At 38.4% G+C, this 24,041-nt stretch overlaps 1 protein-coding gene across 2 annotated transcripts in view; it reads left to right on the top strand.

Annotated features, from left to right (window-relative positions):
* POLD3 (DNA polymerase delta 3, accessory subunit) overlaps positions 1-23,556 on the top strand; it is a 48,556-nt gene extending 25,000 nt beyond the window's left edge. Inside the window, exons 6-12 of one of the 2 annotated variants that reach the window (XM_026010484.2) lie at positions 116-380; positions 1,531-1,603; positions 7,016-7,181; positions 9,600-9,712; positions 15,795-15,907; positions 17,277-17,352; positions 22,742-23,556. In XM_026010484.2, the coding sequence (XP_025866269.1) occupies positions 116-380; positions 1,531-1,603; positions 7,016-7,181; positions 9,600-9,712; positions 15,795-15,907; positions 17,277-17,352; positions 22,742-22,944 (1,009 nt within the window). In that variant the 3' untranslated portion in view covers positions 22,945-23,556. The remainder of the gene's footprint in view (positions 1-115; positions 381-1,530; positions 1,604-7,015; positions 7,182-9,599; positions 9,713-15,794; positions 15,908-17,276; positions 17,353-22,741) is intronic. The other variant, XM_026010485.2, reaches the window with a different exon arrangement.
* The last annotated feature ends 485 nt before the right edge of the window (positions 23,557-24,041 follow it).

A 24,041-nucleotide genomic window follows, 5' to 3' on the forward strand; every position in this document is an offset into this window, starting at 1 on the left:
TAATTTCTAAAATCCATTTTAGTTATAAAATTTTCTAATTTAATAGTATTAGAGTTAGAAAGTATTATGTGGAAGAAGCAAGACTTTGAAACTAATGTAACATCTGTGACCTCAGGTTTAGTGCCATACAGTGTGCAGCTGCAGTGCCCAGAGCTCCTGCTGAATCCTCATCTTCTGAAAAGTTTGAGCAGTCAAATCTTCAAGTATCAAGTGAGACACCAGCCAATCATGAGTTGACAACCAATGGTCACAGTCCACCTACCTCCAAACAGATTTTACAGCAGCCCAAAGGAATAATGGGAATGTTTGCCTCTAAAGCTGTTTCTAAAACCCAAGATGTCAACAAAGAAACCAAAACAGAGACTAAAGAGGTAACAAATGTAAGTCTTCTTTAAAGGTATGTCTTTGTAGCTCAAAATGGTTAACTAGAAAAGCATTATAGTTCTAGTGGTAGTAATTTAATCACATAAGGTTCTGATATATAATAATATGTTCTAGTTTTTCTACTTTAGTCTGAATCCTTTAATTCTTGATATTCTCATTTGAAATAGTCCTTTTTCTTTCAATAAAGCTTCTCCCCAAATCCCTCCATTTCTCCTGTAAAATGGCCCTGTGCACATTGCAAAATTGTTGTGTACAAGCCAATTGAAATGAAGCATACAAAAATACTTGAAAATTACAAAGTTCAAGGAATTGTGTATTAGCAATACATCATTTTGGGAACATCTTATATTCTGAACTATGCCATGTATGCTTTTCTTCTTAGTATATTTAACATTCCCGTTCTGTTTTCTGAATTTTTGCTTTTTTCTTTATCTGCTTCCCTTAGTTTTTTATTATTCACTCATATAAAGTAACTTGAACTACACCGAGTTAAGAAGTCTCATTAAAAAACTATTTAAAAATACTCCCAAAAAGCATAACTATTGTTATTACTGTTAATCCCTTCATTGTGATTTTACAACTTCCACTTTGGGAAAGGAGAGGGGAGTGGAGAGAAAACACTGTGTACCAGTAGTTTGATCTTTGCTTAAATCCTCCTAACAGTTCAGTGAGGAGGAGAGATCTCCATTTTGTATGTGGTGAAACTAAGTGCTAGACTTTTTGAGTGATTTGCCTGGATATCAGATTGCTATTAAGTGGCATAACCAGCGTTCAGATCCACTTGTGATTATTACAAATGTAACATTTTAGAGGTTCTCCCCTCCACCCCCGACCCCTTATGTACCATATTGCCTTTGATCTGTTTTAATTCCATAAAACTAAGTAGTTTTTAAATATACTCAAAAGTTTAGACACATTCATGGATAGTAAGTCTGTAAGGACTATGAGCAACTAAACTTTGGAGATTAACATCGGAGGCTCTGGCCTGGATTTGTTCTTAAATCTAATGCCGACACATTTTGGCATGATTATGTAGTGATTGTGCCATCATGACACTGTGCCCTGCTATTGAAGAGATTGTTTATGATTACTACTTGAAGAACAGCCTAGACACTAGAAAAAAAATCATGTGTTTTCTGCTTTTAGGTATCTTCTGTAGGCAACAAGGCACCAGGAAAAGGGAATGTGATGAGCAATTTTTTTGGAAAAGCTGCTATGAGTAAGCATATTTTTACCTTCCTTTGATTAATCCATAAATGTTAGTATAATAACATATTTGAGGTAAAAGGCAACTTGTCCAGTTTTTGCCCATCTAGTATATCATTGTAGCCTTCCTGCATCCTAACGTAAATTTTCAGTCTCCTCACCAGTATATTGAATGGAAATAATCCAACTGGAACAGTCGATTTGATTTTATGGGTGAGCTGAGTTCAGTTTAGATCTCTTGAAGGGTAGTTTACTACTCCTGTTTTGACTTTCTGCCTTGAAAAGAGAATTTGTTTCATAGAGCTTTTGAAAATGGGTGACAAAATAGAAGGGAGGCTGCTTGGTTAAACAGTACAGTGTTGAGGTTAATATCCTAGGTGGTAGGGTCAGCTTGCCTCGTGTGACCATCATTAATTATTACCCCTGTCTCCCAGGGGATGCAAAAACAAATCTCTTGACTTTCTATAGTTATTTTTTTGCAAATTACTCCTGGTAATGAACTAGACTTCAGTATGAATTAGAAGGGCCCAGATGGTACTGGCCGTTTGAAAATAATACTTTTTGAGAAAACAAAATTGCCTTTATTTAAATTTTTTTTAAAAATAAGAATTCATATGGAAAGAACCAGTAGTCACATATTTTCATACTTCTCATACCAAGTACACATCCCCCGAGGGTATGTGGCATAATACCAGAAAGAATTCAGGAGCCGCAGGATAATTATGGCACACTCTCTTGGACCATCAGTTTTACAAAGATCTTGTGGTAAGGCATTTTGTTACATGCCTATGCAAGCAAAATTAGTCAGAATTCTCCTTTCCCATGATGGTCAAATTAGTGGTTGGAGGAGGCTTTTGGGGAGATGGTGTTTGTTTGCCGTAAAAACTATCAGAGAAGGTTTTTGTGTTCTGAAAGTATATGGAAAATTTGATACTTTCAGGTTATTGGTAAGCATGTTGTATTGCAGGCAGAGTGCACAAGGAGGGCTCCCTACTTCTGTGGAAATCGTTGGTGCTAAGGTCACTGGCTTGCATGGCTGATACTGGTCCACTGAACTGAATCAGATTATGTGGTTTCTTGGTGACTTTTAGGTCCACTTTTGTTTTGTTTTGTTTTTTGTGCCTTTGTAACCAGTGAATTTAAAAAATTTTATTTCTAAAATATATAAGCCATGAATTTTTCCTAGTCATAAAAAAGTCAAGCCATACAGAAGTATACATTTATTTATTCATGTGTTTATTTAGGACATATTTACTGAGCAACTACTATGTACTTGGTGCTAATATGCATGGTGATACAATGGAAAAATCTCTCCAAAGGGTGAGATCTCTGCCCTTGTGGTCCTTATATACTAGTAGAGACCAACAAATAAATAAAGAATAAAATACTTAATGATTGTAATTGCTAGGCAGACAATAACAGTAATAGAGTGGGGAAACTGGATAAAATAAAAGAAATACTTACCTAATAAAAAGAATGGCTTTAAAAATAAATTAAAAAAAGGGATCCCTGGATGGCTCAGCAGTTTAGTGCCTGCCTTGGTCCCACATCAGGATCCCTGCATGGAGCCTGCTTCTCCCTCTGCCTGTGTCTCTGCCTTTCTTTCTGTGTTTCTCATGAATAAATAATATCTTAAAAAAAAAAAAAGAATGGCTTCTAAAGTTGATTTATTGAACAGATCTTTTTTAAAGATGAATGTTTAGACTAAAACGATGAATATTGGGCAGCCCGGGTGGCTCTGCGGTTTAGCACCACCTTTAGTCCAGGGCCTGATCCTGGAGACCCGGGATTGAGTCCCATTTCAGGCCCCCTGTGTGGAGCCTGCTCCTCCCTCTGCCTGTGTCTCTCTCTCTCTCTCTCTCTCTCTCTCTCTCTCTCTCGTGAATAAATAAATAAAATCTTAAAAAAATAATAAAAATAAAACAATATTTTTATTGTATTTGACACATGACAAGATCATTGCAATGAAAATGAAGACAGTTGGATGAAAAGAGTTGTGGCGACTTTGAAGCATTTAAAACTTAATGCTGGACAATAACAAGTGTTGGCAAGGATGTAGAGAAGTCAAACCCACATACATTGCTGTGGAGAATATAAAATGATATGCTTGCTCTAAAAACAGTATGGCAGTATTTCAAAAAGTTAAACAATTATCCAACACTTCCACTCCTACATATCTACTCAAGTGAATTAAAACTATATGTCCACACAGACACTTGTACAAAAGTGTTCATAGCAGCATTATTCATAATAGCCTAAAAGTGGAAACAACCCAAAGGTCCATCTGATGAATGAATAAACAAAATGTGATATAACCACACAATGGAGTATTACTATTATTTATTTTAAGATTGTATTTATTAGAGAGAGAGTGAGCACGTGCATGTGTGTGTACAGAGAGGGAGAAGGACAAGCAGACTCCTCACCCAGTGGGGAGCCTGATGCAGGGCTTGATCTCAGGACCTCAAGATCACAACCTAAGCCAAAGTCGGATGCTCAACTGACTGAGCCACCCAGGTGCCCCACAATGAAATATTATTGAGCCGTAAAAAAAAGGAATGAGGGCAGCCCCAGTGGCCCAGCGGTTTAGTGCCGCCTTCAGCCTGGGGTGTGATCCTGGAGACCCGGGATCGAGTCCCACGTCAGGCTCCCTGCACAGAGCCTGCTTTTCCCTCTGCCTGTTTTTCTTTCTCTCTCATTCTCTGTCATGAATAAATAAAATCTTAAAAAAAAAAAAAAAAAAAAAGGAATGAACCCATACTGTAATATGGATGAACTTTGAAACGTGAAATGAAAGAAGCTAGACAGGAAAGGCCACATACTATATAATTCCATTTATACAAATTTCCAGAATAGGCAAATCTTTAGAGACCGAATGTAGATTATTAGTAGATTAGTGTCGTGGGCTGGGTTGGGATTGGAGAGTGACTGCTAATGGGTACAGGGTTCCTTTTTGGGGTGATGAAAATGTTCTAAAATTGGACAGCGGTGATGTTTGCACAATTAAAAACCACTGAATTTTACACTTTTTTTTAAATTTTACACTTTAAAAGGGTAAATTTTTTGGTATGTGAATTATCTCATTAATAAGAACTTTAATGCTTAGTATGTGAGAAAAATTACAGCTTTGGTGACGAAATTAAGAGGTCATCTGTATCTTATCAAGGTGTTTCATATTTCCTTGAGTATAAGAGGGAGATGCTTTTATTTTTTATTTTTATTTTTTTAAAAGATTTTATTTATTCATGAGAGACACAGAGAAAGAGAGAGGCGCAGAGACACAGGCAGAGAGAGAAGCAGGCTCCATGCAGGGAGCCTGATGTGGGACTCGATCCCAGGTCTCCAGGATCACGCCCTGGGCCAAAGGCAGTGCTAAACCGCTGCCACCGGGGCTGCCCTAGGAGATGCTTTTAATTAGTCAAATGCTACAAATGACTTGATCATTCAGATTAAAAGAAAGAAATGTGATTAAATTTTCCTTAACCGTAGTCTGAGAATGTTTCAGTGAACTGCCTCTTTGCCAGCTAATTGGCCAATTGTAGTTGCTTATGTGAATGAGTTGAGAGTTCCTTAAATACTGTGAAACCACAACAAAGAGTAAAAACTCTGGGTACTGAAACTGTTTGGTCACTGGTATTTTAATTAACATCAGTTTCTTGCAATTGGTAAACTCAATGCAATAGCCTCACTTTCCTTATCCCAAGAGGGAGGGAGGAAATAGTTAACAGTTTTTTGTAATTTTAAAACAACTGCTATCAATATGATAGAAATTCTGTAACAGAATTCATTTTTTTAAAAGATTTTATTTATTTATTCATTAGAGACCCAGAGAAAGAGAGAGGCAGAGACACAGGCAGAGGGAGAATCAGGCTCCATTCAGGGAGCCCGATGCAGAACTGGATCCCAGGACTCCAGGATCATGCCCTGGGCCAAAGGCAGGTGGTAAACTGCTGAGCCACCCAGGCTGTCCCATGTAACAGAATTCAAAATGTGCATAAACTTTAAGGATATACGTGCAACTTTAGAGAACTGGGTTTTGTTTTGTTTTGTTTTGTTTTTTGACCATCACTTTAGTCCCTGTTCCTAACAAATTACTTGGCACATAGTAGACTATCGGGAATGATAGATTAATATTGCACGGTGAGGTTATATATCATACTGACTCGATCTCCTGGCAATGCATGTTTACTCTCGTACAATTTGGTATAAAAGTTTGAGGAGTTCTGATACTTGAGAGCATCAGTTTTGAAAAGGCAGGGGAGAATGCCGTCATTCTCTGATAGATTCCACCATTCAGAATTCTTAGTAAAGTCTTCAAAAAAAATTAAATATAAACAGATTGCATGTTATACTTTTATCCATCATCTGTTCTTTCAAATAATTTACTTTATAAATTGTTATACTAAGCAATGTATGATGGCTAAGGCTAAGGTATCAATGGTTTTTTTTTTTTTATATATATACTATAGCTGGTTTAAGCTATTTTACAGCATATAACCAAAGCTACTTATTGAAGAACCTTATGCTGTTCCCAGCTTTGTATGAGTATTTTGTGACTTCTCTTGAAAAAAACTATTATTCATTATAGCACAAAGGCTATTCTTATATATATAATTTCTCAGATGGCTAGGCCCATCTTGCTTGCATTTCTTAGTCCTCTGCACAGCATAGTAGTTGTTTTTGTGTTTTTCAGCTTGGTGTAGGAAAAGAGGTAAGGATTTTGAGGGGTTAAACTGACCGACATTCAAATCTTGACTCAGCCTTTTTTATCAGTGTTACCTTGGATAAGTCATGTAACTTCACATACTAATCCTTTTTAATCCTTGAAGTAATCTCATAAATATTACTTCAGTTTTTTTTTTTTTTTTTTTAGAGAAGATTGACCTTTAGGTCACTTACCCAGAGTAAAACAATTTGAATCAAACTTTTCTGATTCCATAGTAGTCTTTTAATTATATATCATTAAGATGGTAGTGAGATAATAAGAGTATCCAGGTTTAAGAAGATAGAAAACAAGATCTTGGTATGAATTTCTGTTGTCACTATTTGAAAACTGTGTGCTCTTGGGACACATCTTTTATTCCTCAGACTCTTAATTTTCTCATCAAATAAATAAGAATGATGTTACCTCATAAAGTTGTATTTGCTTTTTGTAAGCCCTGCTTTTACTATTATTTGGCCTGGGGGCTGTGATATAATGAGGGATTAGCAAGAGGCAGAAATGAAAACAGTTATAGGTAGGGTGGTAGTTGGAAAGGAGAAATGTTCTCTGACTAGACCCTGAGTTCTGTTAAGACAGGACTGTTTTTTATCCCTTTAGCCTCTGCCTCTAACAAATTACTTGGCACTTAGTAGACTGTCAGGGGAATGATAGATTAATATTGCACGGTGAGGTTATATATCATCTGCTATACTGTATTTGTAGATAAACTTAAAGTCAATTTGGATTCAGAACAAGCAGTTAAAGAAGAAAAAATAGTGGAGCAACCTCCAGTGTCTGTCACTGAACCAAAACTGGCAGTCCCTACAGGCCTGAAGAAATCCAGCAAAAAAGCAGAGCCTGTTAAGATGCAGCAGAAGGAAAAAAAAAGGTAGGAAAATTTTGTTGCCTGTAAGAGAGGAGCGTCGCTGCTGGGGGTGAGAAGGTCTGTTTGGGCTTATTGACATGCAGTTTTCAGTTGAGTACTAAATCCCACTTAATGCCTTAGGGATACAGCTGTATAACCAAAATGAAGAGAGAAGCTAAGTAGCTTATCTAGTGAAGTAGAACTGTGGAATCAGCCAGTTTAGATGATTTAGAGCCCAAAGCCAAAGTTTTGGGCCCCATCAATCTAAATTGATTGTCTTTTTCTTTACTTTGTTTTAAATTTGTGGACATAGCATAAGTGTGCCTGATTGTGTCTGTTTTGCACTTCAGATTGCCAAGTGAAGGGTTGCTGTTTCCAGTTAAATTTAAGAGAAAAAGTTCTTTGTTTTCTTTTTATATCAATGAGTTTATTTTTCAAGTGGTAAAATGTAATTAGAAAAGAAAATAAAAAGCACACAAGCTGTTAAAAATGGATCCAGGAATTTGAGACACTACCTCATAGTTGGTAGGAATTAGTCTGTTGAAAGAAATTCTAAAGACACTGTCAGCACTGATAGGCCCAGAAATACTTGACTTTTGTAGCAAGACTGGGGCTACTCTAGTAGAAAACATCAACAAAATGCTGAAGTTCCAAAGGGTCAAGGCTCTCTCCAATGGGCCTTACCTCCTAGGAATATGTGATGTGGTTGGATTAAAATGTCACTATCCCATGGGAAAGGCACTCATGGTTGATGGCTATAGCCAGGTTACAGCCATTTCATTACCAAGTATGATGTTAACTGTATGTTTTTAGTAGATGCCCTTTACCAGACAGAGGCAATCCTTTTCTATTCCTAGTTTGCAGAGAGGTGTTGTATGAGTGGGTGAATTTTGACAGATGCTTTTTCTACATTTATTGAGATGATCATTTGGTGTTACTGTTAAGGTGGGGAATTTACCTTAATTGGTTTTAAAATGTTAAACCAACCTTGCATTCTTGAGATAAACCTCACTTTGGTCATAATAGGGTATCCTTTTTATAAATTGTTGGATGCTATCTGCTAATATTTTTTTTTTCTATCTGCTAATATTATAAGGATATTTTTGCCACTGTATCTGTGAGGGCTACACATCAGTTATTTTCTTTTCTGATAATGTCTTTATCAGATTTCAGTATCAAAGTTATGCTAGCCTCATAAAATTAGCTGGGAGCAGTATCCTTCTGTTTTCTGAAAGAGTATAAGATATGCATTATTTTTTTTTTCGTTAAAGGTTTGATAAAATTCACCAGTGAATCCGAGCCCAGAGTTTTCTTTGTGGGAAGGTTTATTTTATTTATTTGATTTTTAAAAATAGAGCTATTCAAATTTTCTTGTTTCTTATTGGGTCAGTTTTGCTTATGTTTTTAAAGGAATTTATTCTAAGTTGTTGAGTTTATTGCCATAAAGTTCCTAATACAGCTTTATTCTTTGAGTATCTGTAGAATCTGTACTTATCACCACAGATTCCTTTATTCTTTCATTCCTAATATTGGCAATATGTAGTTTTGTCTTCCTCTAATCAGGGTTATAAAAGGGCTTATTAAGGTTATTAATCATTAGCCCCAAAATAACAATTTTTGGCTTTAATTTTTTCTATTTTATTTCATTGATTTCTGCTCTTTTTTATTTTTTCCTACTCATTTGGCGTTTAATTTGTTGTTTTTTTTTCTAGCTTGAGTTAGAAAGGTAAATTGATATTTAAAGTTACATAAGAAGTAAGTTACTTGAAGATAAAAACTATGTCTCATACATATTTGAGTAGTGTGATAGAGTATCCAGAGGAGCTAACTAATGTCAAGATAGAGTCTAGGTTTTTATTATGTCATTAGAATCACCTTAAGGTCTTAAGTCTATACCTTTGCCCATATTTCTCTTTAAAATATTTATCTCCCTTTTTTATCTGATACACTTCCACTTAGCTTTCAGTTTTCAAATAAGAGTTTTGTCCCATAACATTTTATTCATCCAGTAATATTTATCACATTGTCTCCTGTGTATTGGTTTTTATTTCTCTTGCCAGAGCTTCTTGAGAACAGTATTTTCTTCATCTTTCATCCTCAGTGTTTAGCAAAGAGCCTATGTGTATGTAGTAGCTGCTTATTTAATGCTTGTTGAATGATTGAAATGCCAATAGAAGTAAGAAGGAATTTGTAGTGATTCTTTATGAATTGGTGAGTAGCTTCTAATGATCTATATAGAGAGCTAGAAAAATGTTTAATTCTGGTCATCCCATGAAGAGACTAGGTTGTCAACAGAATATCCTTAAAAAGAATCCTTATTAGTCTACTTTGACTCTTCTGTCTTCTGGAATTAAGACCATGAATTATGAAGCAAGACTCATAATAGCATATAAATACTCATATTTTTATTTTGTGTAACATGCTTAAATTTTTCCTAAATAGCAACAGGGGGAAGCGAGTGGAGTTATCCGATGATGAAACAAAAGAAACTGAAAATCTGAAGAAAAAGAGGAGAAGAATCAAACTTCCTGAGTCTGATAGCAGTGAAGATGAAGGTGAGCATTGCTATTAATTTTTGGCTAATGGGATTGTCTCAGTCAGGCTGCTATAACAAAAATACCATACACTGGATAGCTTAAATAAGACAAATTTGTTCCTCACAGTTCTGAAGACTGAGAAGTCCAAAATCAAGGCACTGTCTGATGTGTAGTTCTGGATGAGGAGCTCTCTTCCTAGTTTGTAGGATAACTTCTTGCCATATCTTCACGTGGTAGAGAAATCCTCTCTCTTATATGGACAGTAATCTCATTCCATTAATTACTTCCCCCATGGCCTCACCTCTAGATAACATCACTTTAAGGATTAGAGCTTCAGCATATGAATTTTGGGGGAACACAAACACTCAGTCCGTAGCAGGAGTCAATTCTTATGATGCTCAGGGAGTTAAGAAGTAATTTATTATAGATCACAGTAACAGTAGCAATCCTAGTTTTGTGAGACATATAGCACCATTAAAGTCTCCATTAGCCTTTTGACCAGAACTGTCATTTTCTGGTAATGTGCCAAAATAACAAATATGAAAGAGAATAAGGATTATTATTATATATATTATCAAAGGCCTTTTCTCTTTAGAAAATGAATTGGGGATATGCTTTTGGCCAACTTCATGTCAGTCTTTTAAAATGGGTAATATTGTAGGCATCAAGGGTGGAGGTGGTACAGTGGTGTTCTGCACCACATAAGTATAACTGTGCTAAGATTAAAAATCTATAGTTCATTGTTGAAAGGGAACCATGAACCCTTTCGGTTTCAGGCTGTGGGCTCTATTTTAAGATAAATAGAATAAGGACAAGATTCTTACCTGGAAAATTAATGTGCCTTTTCAAATAATATCAAGTATTCTAATACCAAGATCTCTTCCCAAAGAGTGTAAATGTGTAAATGAAGGTGTAAAGAAAGAATAGGCTGCTGAGGAGAAAGATGCCTTGGTTGAACTGATACGCCAGATGACTTCTACCCTGCTTTGAGAACAGTGATGAAAAGCTTGAGTTTCTGTAATCAGTTCTCCATGATTTTTTGCCATGCTGGGTATAAAAGATTTTGAGGGGTTAGAGAAATCTAAATCTAGTCCAAAGGAATTCAGCAAAAGGTACAAAGACAAACTGATGCTAAAAGAGATTAAAGAAGAATAACAAATATGGAAAAAAACGTGTTCTGCTGTTGTGGGACAAAATAAACTGGCTAGACTCTACTCTTACCAGAAACTGCTGGAAGATCTGAAAATGGCAGAGGAGGCTCCCCCAAAGCAACTCAGCAACGGTATATGTACAAATGAGTGAAAAACCAAATTGTATAAACAAATGACTGTAATGCAAAAGAGATGAACAGACCTAAGAAATTACACAAGGAAATTAAAATTTTTTTTTTTTTTTAATTTATTTATGATAGTCACAGAGAGAGAGAGAGAGAGGCAGAGACACAGGCTGAGGAAGAAGCAGGCTCCATGCACCGGGAGCCTGATGTGGGATTCGATCCCGGGTCTCCAGGATCGCGCCCTGGGCCAAAGGCAGGCGCCAAACCGTTGCGCCACCCAGGGATCCCTACACAAGTAAATTAAATCTGTGATAGAGGTACATCTTTGACTCTTCAATGGATTTAGATCCTAATAGCCATGCTTACATGTTGGAGGTTATAGGCTTTTTTTATTAATTTAAATTCAGTTTGCCAACATATAACACCCAGTGCTCATGCCATCAAGTGCCCTTCTCAGTGCCTGTCACCCATGGAGTTTATGGCCTTTGATATCCTGTGAGAGGTATAGTGCCTACCAGAGCTGTGATTATTTAATCACTTTGGAATAGGTAGAAATAGGGCATTGTGAGCATCCCAGAGTGACGTTGCTATATACTCATTGCATGAGCTTTATCAAAATGCTTTGACCAAGACTACTGAAAAGAAGATACACAAACATGTGGATGCAACAAGAACCATCAAGAAACATTCTGACTAGTTAAGAATTACGGAGAAATGGAGGCAACTCCATGCAGATACATGGGGAAAATAATTAGGAAGTAACAGATATGTGCTAATTGGAATAGTCTTCCCTATTTCAACCAGGAAAACGACTTGGGGAAGATTCTGGAACAGTCTTTCAAGCCAGCAGCCTAATGTACTTAGAAAAGGTAAACTAGATACTTTAGTGAAAGGAGTCACCTCTAAGTCAAGGAATTACTGTGGTTAAGCACTCATTATGTACTTCTGAAATATCTCTGTAGTTCTGATACTTAGCCCACAAAAATAGTACCTGTGGGTGATTAGAAATATGAGTGGGGCTATTAGTTTGGAAAGAAGAGAGAAGAAATGTGATAGAAGTGGATAACCCATAATAATAGATAATATAGGGACACCTGGGTGGCTCAGTGGTTTAGCACCGCCTTTGACCCAGGGCGTGATCCTGGAGTCCCGGGATCGAGTCCCGCATCGGGCTTCCTGCATGGAGCCTGCTTCTCCCTCTGCCAATGTCTCTGCCTCTTTCTCTCTCTATGTCTCTCATGAATAAATAAATAAAATCTTTAAAAAATAATAAGACTATAGATGAGAGGCTCAGATTTTTTATCTAGAAAAGATAATTTTTAGGATCTGACTAAATACATAAACCTTTGCCATTTTATTCCTGAATTGTTTGTCTCAAAGCCAATGGGCTTTTATTTTAAACCTTCACATAGTCTCTAACCTATTACCATTTTATTACCAGTATATACTATTCAGTATGCTGACTTCAGCTAGAAATTAGTAGATGAGCAACAGGAGTAAGGGAAATGGCAGAGACCTTGGAGTCAAACAGACCTGGGTTTAAATCTTACCTCTGCCACTTACTGTGTGACTTTAGGCAGATTGTTTAACTTCTCCACTTCCTTGTTTCCCCATCTCTAAATTGGGGATGTTATCACACACTGTAGATTTTTTATGAACATCAAGTAAGATACATCAACAGTGCCAGGACAGTGGTTGATATAGCAGGTATTCTTACAGTTCACCCCACTTTTTCTATGGAGGTGTTCTGTAAGTGCTAAACAATAGTAAGTCTCTTAGAAATTCTGTTCAACTTCATATCTTTAACTACTCAGGGGACTTTTCCTTTGTTTCTCTTCCTGGCAGTCATAAGCACCTTTAGCAGTTCTACGTACTCTGTTTATAAAGCAAGAGAAGCCAGACCCAGAAAGAAATCACATTAAGAGTGATGTCCACATTGCTAGAAAGAAATAGTTTTAACTGATATGTTTAAGTTTTTGCTGACATTTTCAGTTTTTGCAAATTGCTTATGGAGCAAATGACCTTCCTCTTTTTAGAGTCAGATAAGTAGTTTAAAAAATTTCCTAGGAACCTATGAATGATTTCCAGGAATTGTAATTATCTGTCTCTGCCATTGAACTCATTGATTAAACAGTGATTACATTGCTGGATCCCTGAAATTAGTTTTACCACAGTTCTTATTCTGCCCCAATAAAGGTTGCTTTCCTGGGGTAAGTGTTAGCATTTACCACCTGAGTACCTTTTCATCTGAAGGGCTGCAAATTCATTACAAATATTTTTTAAATACACTAATGTAAAACATTCCTTATGCTTATGTCTCTAAAAATATATCAAGGGAGAATGCTTGCCCTGATGGTAAAAACTAAAGTAGATAAACATGGGTTATAGCATATGAATGTGGCCAAATTTTTAAAAATCTTTGAATCTCAGGTAAATAAAATAATGGAAATAGTGATTTTTGTTGGGTTATTATGAAAATGAATGATTAATGTTTGTAAAGCCCAGAAGATTCTAGTTGTTTTCCCCATCCTTCCTTCCTTAAAATATTTTACTTAAAAAATTTTCTTAAAGTGAGACACAATTTGAAAAATTAAATAAAATAGAAGTTTTGTAATAGATAGTAACCTTTCCTGTCTGACTCATCTAATTGACTGATGCTTCTCTTGTCAACTTTTCTCCCATCTGCCTTCCATCTTCTGGGAATTTGTTGAAAATTCTTATTCATTACAAGTTCCTGGCTCTCTTTTCTCTTCCCTGTTATGGTGGGGATAGGGGTGGAGGGGCAGGTTCACAGCATTTCATTCCTTTGCCATCACAATCATTGTAATGATTATTTTTGGGGGGATGTGGGAAGGGAGAGGGACGTTTATGCTGACTCTTCTTTGACCCAGAAGCCCCTCATCCCAAATTTAGTTCAGAAAATGATTGTTTTCCTTTATTAAAAATACTGTGTTCAGTGCCAGGGGAATTGTGGTGTCTCTGCCTCTACAGAGGTTAGAGTCAGAGGGGGAGCTAGATAAACAAACAGTTCCATACAGTGTCGTGAGAGGGGTCTTAGAGGGTGCCACTAAGATTAAGTGTTTTTGTGGTTACTGAAGTGGAAATAGAATTAAAACTAAATTTATTACTATGAGTACTCTGGATTCCTTTTCTTTGGCTTCCTCACTGTGTAAACTTTCCTCCTGCCCCTGTAAAACATGTGACACAGTTTTCTTAATTGCTATACCTTTAGAAAAATAGAAGCTTGGTTCTGTGATTTGACTTTGCTCTTGCTTACTTGAGCTCCTGTCATGTTCTAGCTTCCCACAGCTGGGTTGCTAGCTGGACCACTTTCCTCATATGTTTCTGACTCTTGCTTCCCAGAGCTTATAAAGTTTTGGGGCCCATTTCATACTGAAGTGTATAATTTATTGTTTCATTCTGGCTCTTGTTGTACTTCACCTCTTTAGGTCATTTGGCCTTGAACCCTCCAGTGTCATAATTTTTAACACTGACCTAATCAGTTGGGAGAATTTCAGATCCAAGACTTGTGCTAAGAATTTGAATACAGCCAGGAGATTCAGGGAGCAGGTGAGGCTAAGCAGCTACCCAGTCTTTTTACCAGCAATTTCTTTGTGATGATTAAGCAATAGGTCAGCTGAGGATTTTCACTTCCTCTCTCATGGACTTTATACAAGACCAGTATTTCTGGAACTGTTCCGGAATGGTGGGATCCTTCTGGTGATTCTCTCTTCTCGGGTGATACCACTTCCAGGTCAATATTTCTTTCCTAAAAGTGTTCTTTCCTGCCAATCTCACTGTAGCAGATCAGTGTACCAAAATTACTAGAAATAATTGCCCTATACAATATTGAGCAAGTTTAAGTTGTTAGAGTTATAATTGTGAATATTTCAAAGTGGTTTTTCTTCCAAAGTTTATGCTCTTAAAGTCAGCTGGAAATTTTTGATCTAACATCTTAGGTGATTGCAAATAATCTTTATATCACAGTCCCAAAGACTGTGATATAACCCGAGCATGGAACATTTGGTATAATCCGAGCATTATATCCACTTAAAGAAAATGTCTGCCCTTAATGGTGAGGCAACACAGGATAGTTGGGATAGTAAGGCTGTGGCATCAGACTGACTGAGGTTGAAAACCTCTTGCCTCAATTATAAGCTCTGTGATCTTGGCAAGTTCATTAACCTCTTTGAATCTCTTTTTACTCAACTGTAATGTGTGAATAATAATATTTGTCTCTTAGGGTTGTTGTGAGGAAAAATGAAATACAAGCAGAATACATGACACATGTTAGATGATCAACAGATATTTGTAAAACAACTTTATATCCTGACTTTCCTGTAAAGTAAAAAGTTTAGATAAGATGATCTCTAAGGTATATTCCAGCTTTAGTAATTCTTAATTCTCTCATTTTCTTTGTATAAAATTAAGAAAATGTGTTTCATTTTTTTTTTTTAAAGATTTATCTATCTATTCCAAGGAGAGAGGGAGACAGAGAGTGAGCAGGGGAAGGGGCAGAGGGAAAGAATCTTCAGGCAGACTCCCTGCTGAGTGCAGAGACCCAGAGGGAGCTTGATCCCACAACCCATGAGATCATGACCTGAGCTAAAACCAAGAGTCAGACACTTAACTGACTGAGCTACCTAGATGCCTGAAGAAAAAGTGTATTTTAAAGATATATAACTGCACAGTCTTTGGTTGTCATGAATTACTGCTTGCAAAATGTCTTGTTGGATGTGGAAGTTTAAAAAGCCACTGGAGAAGGTATTGTACCAGATAGTACCACAGTTCTCTCTCTTATCTAAGCTTATTTCATTATTTCAGTCATAGCAGATTCTCCTGGGGATTATGAAGCTGAGTCACCATCCCCACCTCCTCCTCCTTCTCCACCTCCTGAACCAGTGCCAAAGACTGAGCAAGAGCCTCCTTCCGTCAAGGTAAAACTGTACTGGGATGGTTGCCTTTCCATCTGTCCTTTGTCTCCCAAGGATCTGAAACTCCTTTGCTGAATCAGATGCTGCTGTACATTTCACAGATACCAGTAGAGGGCTCTTGTCTCATTTTGCTCTTCTGTAGGTACTATAGACTGGGCATTCCCTCTCTTCTCACCTGAAATAAGAGTTTGGCCAAAGGGGCAGAATCCTAGGAAGGTTGCAGAGGTCAGGCCTGGGAGTTTTGTTTTTCATGACTTCTAGCATCAGGACTGCTGTGCTACCCAACTCCTGTTGAAATTGTGCAAAATAAGGTCTTGCTTGCAACTTATATACATTTATTGCTCTTCATGAACTCTCCTGGAACAGGGCAAGGTGAGAAAAGCTGGTAACAAATGGGGAAATATAGTTTTGAATGATCTTCAACTGCACCTTGTTTGTATCTATTAGTGTAGATAATGAAGAGTTAAGGAAAGGGGTGCTAACAAGTTTTTTTTTCCTTTTATGACTATTAGTTTTCCTTAATTATATTAAGACTGTCATTTAAATTTTGCACTGATTTATTCATTAGCTGAAGAGAAAATGGATAAAAGACCAGTGGAGATGAAAGGAAATTGATATTAATAATAACCTATGTGAGACTAAATTAGATGGAGGCAATGTTGCAGTGTCGAGGCTGAAATAGCAAGTATCTACAGCAAGGGGGGGTTGCCTTGGAGACCTCTCATGTGGTTTAGGGGCCTTCCCTTTTGCTCCCATAATGTCTGCCACCGCCCTCCATCAAAGACCTTACCACAGTGAACTGCAGAGGTCTGTTTGTCTTATTTCTCTCCCTGACTGAGTCCTTGTCCTATTGGTCTTTTCAGCCATGGGGCCGACACTACTCAACCAAAGTTTGTTGACTGAATGAACAGTTTTGTTGTTGTTTTTTAGATTTTTTAATTTATTGATGAGAGACAACAGAGAGAGGCAGAGACATAGGAAGAGGGAGAAGAAGCAGGCTCCATGCAGAGGGCCCAATGTGGGACTCGATCCTGGGACTCCAGGATCACACCCTGAGCCAAAAGGCAGAAGCTCAACTATTGAGCACCCAGGCATCCCCAAATGAACATAGTTCTTTGCTGAATTTGCTTCTCATCTCATAAACAATTAAACATCCAGCCTGCATGTATAAGAACAGAACTTGTCTGTGTGGTAGGACTAGTCCCTGAAAGGAAATGGGTAGAGTTCCTCATTCAACTTTTTATCATCATGGAATAAATATTTGGAGAGTGATTGTTATAGATTAAAAAGCTTTTGTTATTCTTCTCTATAGATTAATTGGTTGGCTAGATGTTGTAACCTCTGATCTCCCTGTGATTTTTTTTTTTTTAAGAGCTCAAGTGGAGAAAAAAGAAAACGAAAACGGGTGCTGAAATCAAAAACCTTTGTGGATGAGGAAGGCTGCATAGGTAAGAGGAGTTTTTGGCTCCAAATCTAGAGATAGAGCTATTACTGTAAAGAGGCTTCGTAATCTCATACAGAGCAGTGCTCTTTGAACTTGAGTGTGCACATGACTCATCCCTAAGTGAGGCCGTGCTGCTGGTCTGTGGCACACACTCTGAGTAGCAGAGTATAGAGAACACTACAACTAAAGTCAGAACGTGGGTCCTTATTTGGGCCGTATGCTATAGAAATGAGCTTTGAGATCTTGGATGAAAGTCACATCACCTCTGGTGGGGAGTTTCTTGATCTATGGAATGGATGTAAAATATCCATTTTTTATGTGTATGTGGAGTTGTGAAGATGCAGGTGAAGTAAGATTTAAAAACCACTTTTGGGGCACCTGGTGGCTACCAGTAGGTTGAGCATCTGACTCTTGATTTTTTAGGTCATGATCCTAGGGTCATAAGATCGAGACTGGTATCAGGTTCCCTATTTAGCAGGGAGTCTGCTGGAGATTCTTTCCTTCTGCCCCTCCCCACACCTGCTCGTTCTCCGTGTGTGTGTTGTGTGTGTGTGTGTTGTGTGTGTGTGTGTTGTGTGTGTGTGTCAAATCTTTAAAAAAAAAAACACGCTTTCAAGATGGAAATAGTACCAACCTAAGATGTTACAGACGTTGAGAAACTTTTTACAATGGTTGTTTTATACATTTGAACAGTGGAAAAGAAGCCCCATAGATGATGAGACTCTGAAGAGAGTCGAGAGTCTTCTTGGTATTTTGTCCCATTTGTTCTACAGAAGGGTTTGACTCTTCCACATCACTTCCTTTATGTTTCCTATTTGTAAGTCACAGGCTTTCTATGGTGACCTAGAGAGGTATTAGAATTTAGACTTTGAGTTATAAGTGATTCTCCAGCCATTGCTTAAGCTTATCTTACCTTCCCTAGTTGAGCCAAGTTTCTGTGGGCCTTTCACCATGCAACCTCCAGTCCTGGTGCTGTCTTTCTGTGTTTAGAGAAGGTTGTGGGCTTAGGCTTCTGAACCTCTTGTAAGTTGGCTAGCTCATAATTGTAGTTTCTCCCTTCCTGTGGCACTTGCTCTCCTAAAGTATTTTTTCCCTTTCTTGATTTTCCTTTTCTGGTTCAAAATTTACATCCTAAAAAGATTGATCAACTCCAAAGAATCCACTTTTTCTAGGATATGTGGTTGTTAGAACTAGTGTGAGCTCCATCTCATTGTTCCCCCACCTCCCACCCCTCTGAAAAGGCCTGTGCTGTTTTAATCGTAGCAGATGATCAGGGAATAAAATTCCTTACATGTGGAAATTTGTCTTTTCAGTGCCAAATTTTTTGTGAGCCTGTGAATTCTGGACTTTGAGCAGGGTTGGATTTTTGGTTTTTCGTTCTGTTTGGTTTTGTCTGCTTTCAGTCTTTTAATAGTATATTCTCAGGCCTTTTTTTTTGTTTGACTATTGGTGATATTATATATATTTACTATTGAAATTCATGTTTTTCTTTTCTTTTAAATTTAAGAGGACAAAAGGCTCAGTGCCAGTTTTTTCCTCCTTCTACCCCAACAGAAAAATGTGAGATATATCATTGTGAGCATTCACTGGGAGTTTGTGGCTAATTACCTATTGCTTTGTTCAAAACAGTACTCAAGTTTGGGCCAGGTATGGGATGTGGGCTTTTTGCACTCCTGTCTCCAGACAGGACTATAAAGAGCTTTGGATGCAACAAAGAAAACTGTGCTCACATAGCACTTTTTTTTTTTTTTTTTTAAGGTTTTTAGTCCAAACTCAACCAATGAATCTTGGCTCCTGTTACCAACAAAGGAGTTGTGCTTTCCTCTCTCTGTTTGGACTATTCCAAGTGTACCAGCATAGGGGGCTTGCCCTGTCCTATGTTGGATCAGAGTTGGTATGGGGGTTTTAAAAACTGATCTTTCCCTTTTTGTGATTTTGCTGCAGGGACTAGGGATTTGAGCCCCTGAGATAAGTTTGGGGTAGACTTCTGGATGAGGTGGATTTCCAAGAGCAAAACGTTTGAATGGAGAATAATTCTGATGTTACCCACATTAACTGGGTTGTCTTGTGGCAGCACAGACCAGTTGCATGTTATTCAGTTAAAGTAAAATAAAAGTTCTAATCTTTAAGTTGAAATCTTCTTTGTCTTGTAATTTGAAATAACTACAGCTTTCAATATAGAAATCCTTCTTTTAGCTCTTGGTGTATACCACATGTGCTGCTTAAGAAACTTTGTCAGTGTTGCCCTCACTGGTTTTTAACAACCCCCCCTTCCCCCCCCTCCGCCAAGCAATGCATTGCACAGAATTGGCAATGAGACAACCAGTGGTTTCAGTAATAAGTAATGAAATAATGAGCTAATTGATTTTAGAGTTTAATATTATAGACCTGCTGCCATTTGAATACAAAATACAGCTTATGAAGGAGCAAGTCTTACGCTAACAACTACTAGTAAGTTGTTTCTTTTCTGTATCTGCATGTGACTCTCATACTTTCCTAATTGAAGATACCGAGTAAATAGTAGCTCATAAGTTCCAATAATCTTTTCAATTTGTCTATAAGATGGTGGTAGTGTTCAGGGATCATAATTGCTGAACCTACAGGTATATCATGGGAATTCCTTAAGTATCTTAGTGCAACATTTCTCAAACTTGTCTAAGTATATGCATTACTTGAGGATCTTGATAAAATCTAAATTCTGATTCAAGAGGCCCTTAGGCAGGATCTGAAATTCTGCATTTCTAGTAAACTCATGGGAGGTTCTAATGCCTCTGGTCTGTGGAGCACAGTTGAGTAATAAGGCCTTTGAGAATACTGTGTGTGTGTGTGTGTGTGTGTGTGTGTAGCGCCTCTAAGTTGACAGGAATCAACAAAATGAATTCTAGGCTCTTGAAAGTAATGACAGATCCTAGAAACTCTTAAGGAGGGAACCATTAATTATTCAACCTTAGTGGGATTAGATGGGTACAGAGAAAGGAAGCTCTACTGCCAACAGCTAGTTTACCTCTAATATGACTTTCCCATTATGAGGGGGAAAAATAGCATGGAGGGGTACTTGCCCTAAGATTACTAGGTGCATCCGTACTTTCTGTGAGACAGTGTACCCCATTTTACAGGGGAGGAAAGAACAGTGATTGTCAAAGTGTGATCCCCAGACCAGCAGCACCAGCATTCCCTGAGAACGTGTTAGAAAAGCGAATTCTCAGGCAGCCCGGGTGGCTCAGCAGTTTAGTGTCACCTTCAGCTCAGGGCCTGATCCCGGAGACCCGGGATAGAGTCCCACATCAGGCTCCCTCCATGAAGCCTGCTTGTCCCTCTGCCTTTGTCTCTGCCTCTCTCTCTCTCTCTCTCTCATAAATAAATAAAATTAAAAAAAAAAAAAGAAAAGCGAATTCTCAGTTCTATCCCCAACCTACTGAATCTGAAACTCTGGAAATACAGTCCAGCAATCTGTTTGAACAAGCCCTGCAGGTGATCCTGATGCACATCAAAAGTTTGAGAATATGTAAGTGGCAGACTGATACTAAAATGCAGATATGTTTGATTCCAAAGACACTGCCTCTAGAACAATTTGACTAGTATATTTCATTAAAAAGAACAATCAATAATTAAGTGATTAGGAGCACCTGTGTGGTTCAGTTGGTTAAGCGTCTGCCTTCAACTTGGGTCATGAATCCGGGGTCTTGGGCTCGAGTTCTGCGTTGGGCTCCCTGCTTGGTGGGGAGTCTGCTTCTCCCTCTCCCATTGCCCCTCTCCCCCCCGCATGCTCTCTCTCTCTTTCAAATAAATAAAATCTTTTAAAAAAATAAATAATTGGGACACCTGGGTGGCTCAGCGGTTAAAGCATCTGCCTAGGGGATCCCTGGGTGGCTCAGCCTGCCTTTGGCCCAGGGCGCGATCCTGGAGTCCCAGGATGGAGTCCCGCGTTGGGCTCCCAGCATGCAGCCTGCTTCCCCGACCTCCTGTGTCTCTGCCTCTCTCTCTCTCTCTCTCTCTCTCTCAGTGTGTGTGTCTATCATGAATAAATAAATAAATAAATCTTAAAAAAAAAAAAAAAGCATCTGCCTTTAGCTCAGGGTGTGATCCTGGGGTCCTGGGATCGAGTCCCACATCAGGCTTCCTGCATGGAGCTGCTTTTTCCTCTGCCTGTGTCTCTGCCTTCCCGTCTCTCTCTCTCTCATATAAATAAAATCTTTATAAAAATTAATTAAGTGCTTGAACCTATTATTGTTCTTTAAGTGGAAAAATACCTTTCACTTCAATTGCTTGAGCATTTATTATGCATATTAGGTTACTGTGTTCAACCAAGAGGAGATGTTTTCCCTTATTGCTTCTCTTCAACCTCTGGCTGCAGCCATTAAGGCTGAGAAAGAATTTAGAGGTTAATACAACTGGTTATACAGCTGCTGCAGCTCTCTCAAGTCACAGGAAGGTGGCATTGTACTATTTCTCGTGTTTGGTTTGTGTACCACAGTAATACTAAAGAGACCCTCATCAGTCTCTGACCTCATTGTTGGAAGTTATTGCTTGTGCCCTTTTCAGCTTCTTTGTACTGACTGCTCACTGATATACTTCTTTTCAAAGTTTCCTTTGGGGAGGGGGTCAGTGAATTTTATTGATGTAAGAGAAGGCAAAATATGCCTTTGGCTGATAGGGAGTTAAAAGAATTGGTAACCTTGGTTTCTCATTTTATTATTGTCCTTACTTAAAACTATCAAGTTTGTCCTATGATTGAATTTGCTTGGGGCAGTTATCTTTATGATGTAGACTACTGTTAAGTCTTGGGTCATTCAGACCTAAGAATCAAACAATTGAGTAATCTATAATTCTTTGTACTTGGGATATACAGAGTGGGTGATATCAGGATAGAACTAGCCAGGAGAGTCCATGACTGTGCGCCCAGCTAGACAGGATGGGGACTGGCATATAGAGCAGAAATTAAGGCCAGGGAAACCAGCAGTGGACATAGGCAAGCACTGTTGACCAGGGAAGTGAAACTGAAGAAGTCAAGGCATAGAGGTAGAGATAGAAGTAGGTATCTGAAATATAGACAGTTCCAGTGCAGAATTCAGGAAGTTAGCTAGCATAGACCAGGACCCAAATGCAGAATTTGGGCAATCAAATGATAAGGGCCCATTGAAAGGCATGGGACATAGCAGTGAGACATTTAGGATGAATGTTGGTTCTGAGGCCATATGAGCTCAGGATTTGTACTTCCTGCCTGTGGCCGGATGTGATCTCCTGGTGGGAGAAAGCTTTGGTACCAGGTGAGCACACTCGCCTTGATCAGAGGGTCTGAGGGAATCAGAGTGAATGAGACATCTCATTCTCTTAATAGTAGTGCTCTAAATGACTTGACCCATTCCTATCCCATTTTTTCCTTCTTCTGCCAGTGACTGAAAAAGTCTATGAGAGTGAATCCTGCACAGATAGTGAAGAAGAACTTAAGATGAAGACCTCCTCCATACACAGACCCTCCACTATGACTGTGAAAAAAGAACCCAAAGAAGAACGAAAGGGCCCAAAAAAAGGGACTGCTGCTCTGGGCAAAGCCAACAGACAAGTATCCATCACTGGCTTCTTCCAGAGGAAGTGAACAGCCATCTCTGTTAGTTCTGAGGTGTGGAGTGGTCAAGGGAGAAGACCAAGGCAGACTCTCACTTACTGTGTAAGTTCATCCTGTGCCTCACCTTGCCTGTATCAAAAGACTTCTTCCATCCTGTGAGCTTTACACTGTTTCTGGTTTTTAACCAAAGGGAAAGCACCTGGAAGCAAGAGGCAAAAAGAATATTTGAGAAGCTGTTATATGTTCTAAGGACATTTTTTTAAGCACAATCTTTGACCTGTTCTGGAGAAGAATTCACTCCAAAAATAAATTATAACAGGTTTCAGAATTATCACTGAAGCTAGTTAGTTGCTCATTCACTGGGCCCTACCTACTCTGCGCCCTGAGCACTTATGGCTCAGGAAGTATTCCTCCTTGTTCCTTTGCATTCTGTGGACTTGTGTGGGTCTTCATTTATCCCTGAAGTTTACTCGACATGTTTACCACTCCCCCTGTAACCTCTTTCCCACTACTGTACTTCTGTGTGAAGCCATTTTCTGTAAGTCTTTTAAATCTTGGTTGGACTAAAGGCTGAAACAAAAATCTCCCCGTAATCCTCTAATCCTCTCTTCCTCTGTTATAAAGTACACTGACACCTGGCTACAGACCAGCTCATTGCTTGTGTTCTCCCCCTTTCACAAAAATTCTCTGGACCTTCACTTGCAATTAGTAAGTAGGGAAAGGCCTCAGGCAGAGCACAAATAGAAATGTAATGATGTATTCAACTCTACCAGAAATTACTTAGTGTTAGCATTGACGACAGTAGAGACCTTGCCATGCTGCTGACACAGGGCATGCTTTACACTGCTCTTTGTGATCTTTGTCTCCTCCCCTCTCCCACTCTCAATACTTAGTAAAACCCAGGCAGTCAAATGGAGTAAAATTTCTCCTTATTGAGGAACCTGAATGTTCAGAAACAGCAGTTTTCCAGGAATGTAATGAGGAAGAGATAAAGCACACATTTTTATACAGATGTTGTTCATCTGTATTTGTAACCCTCCCATTTGCCTGAAAATATAGGCTGCCCAAGAAAAGATGGAGAGATTGAGTTATTAGTAGGACTAAACAGCTAGTAAAACATTTTCATT

Source organism: Vulpes vulpes, chromosome 11, assembly GCF_048418805.1.
Source record: "Vulpes vulpes isolate BD-2025 chromosome 11, VulVul3, whole genome shotgun sequence".
In the NCBI taxonomy this organism is placed as follows: domain Eukaryota; kingdom Metazoa; phylum Chordata; class Mammalia; order Carnivora; family Canidae; genus Vulpes; species Vulpes vulpes.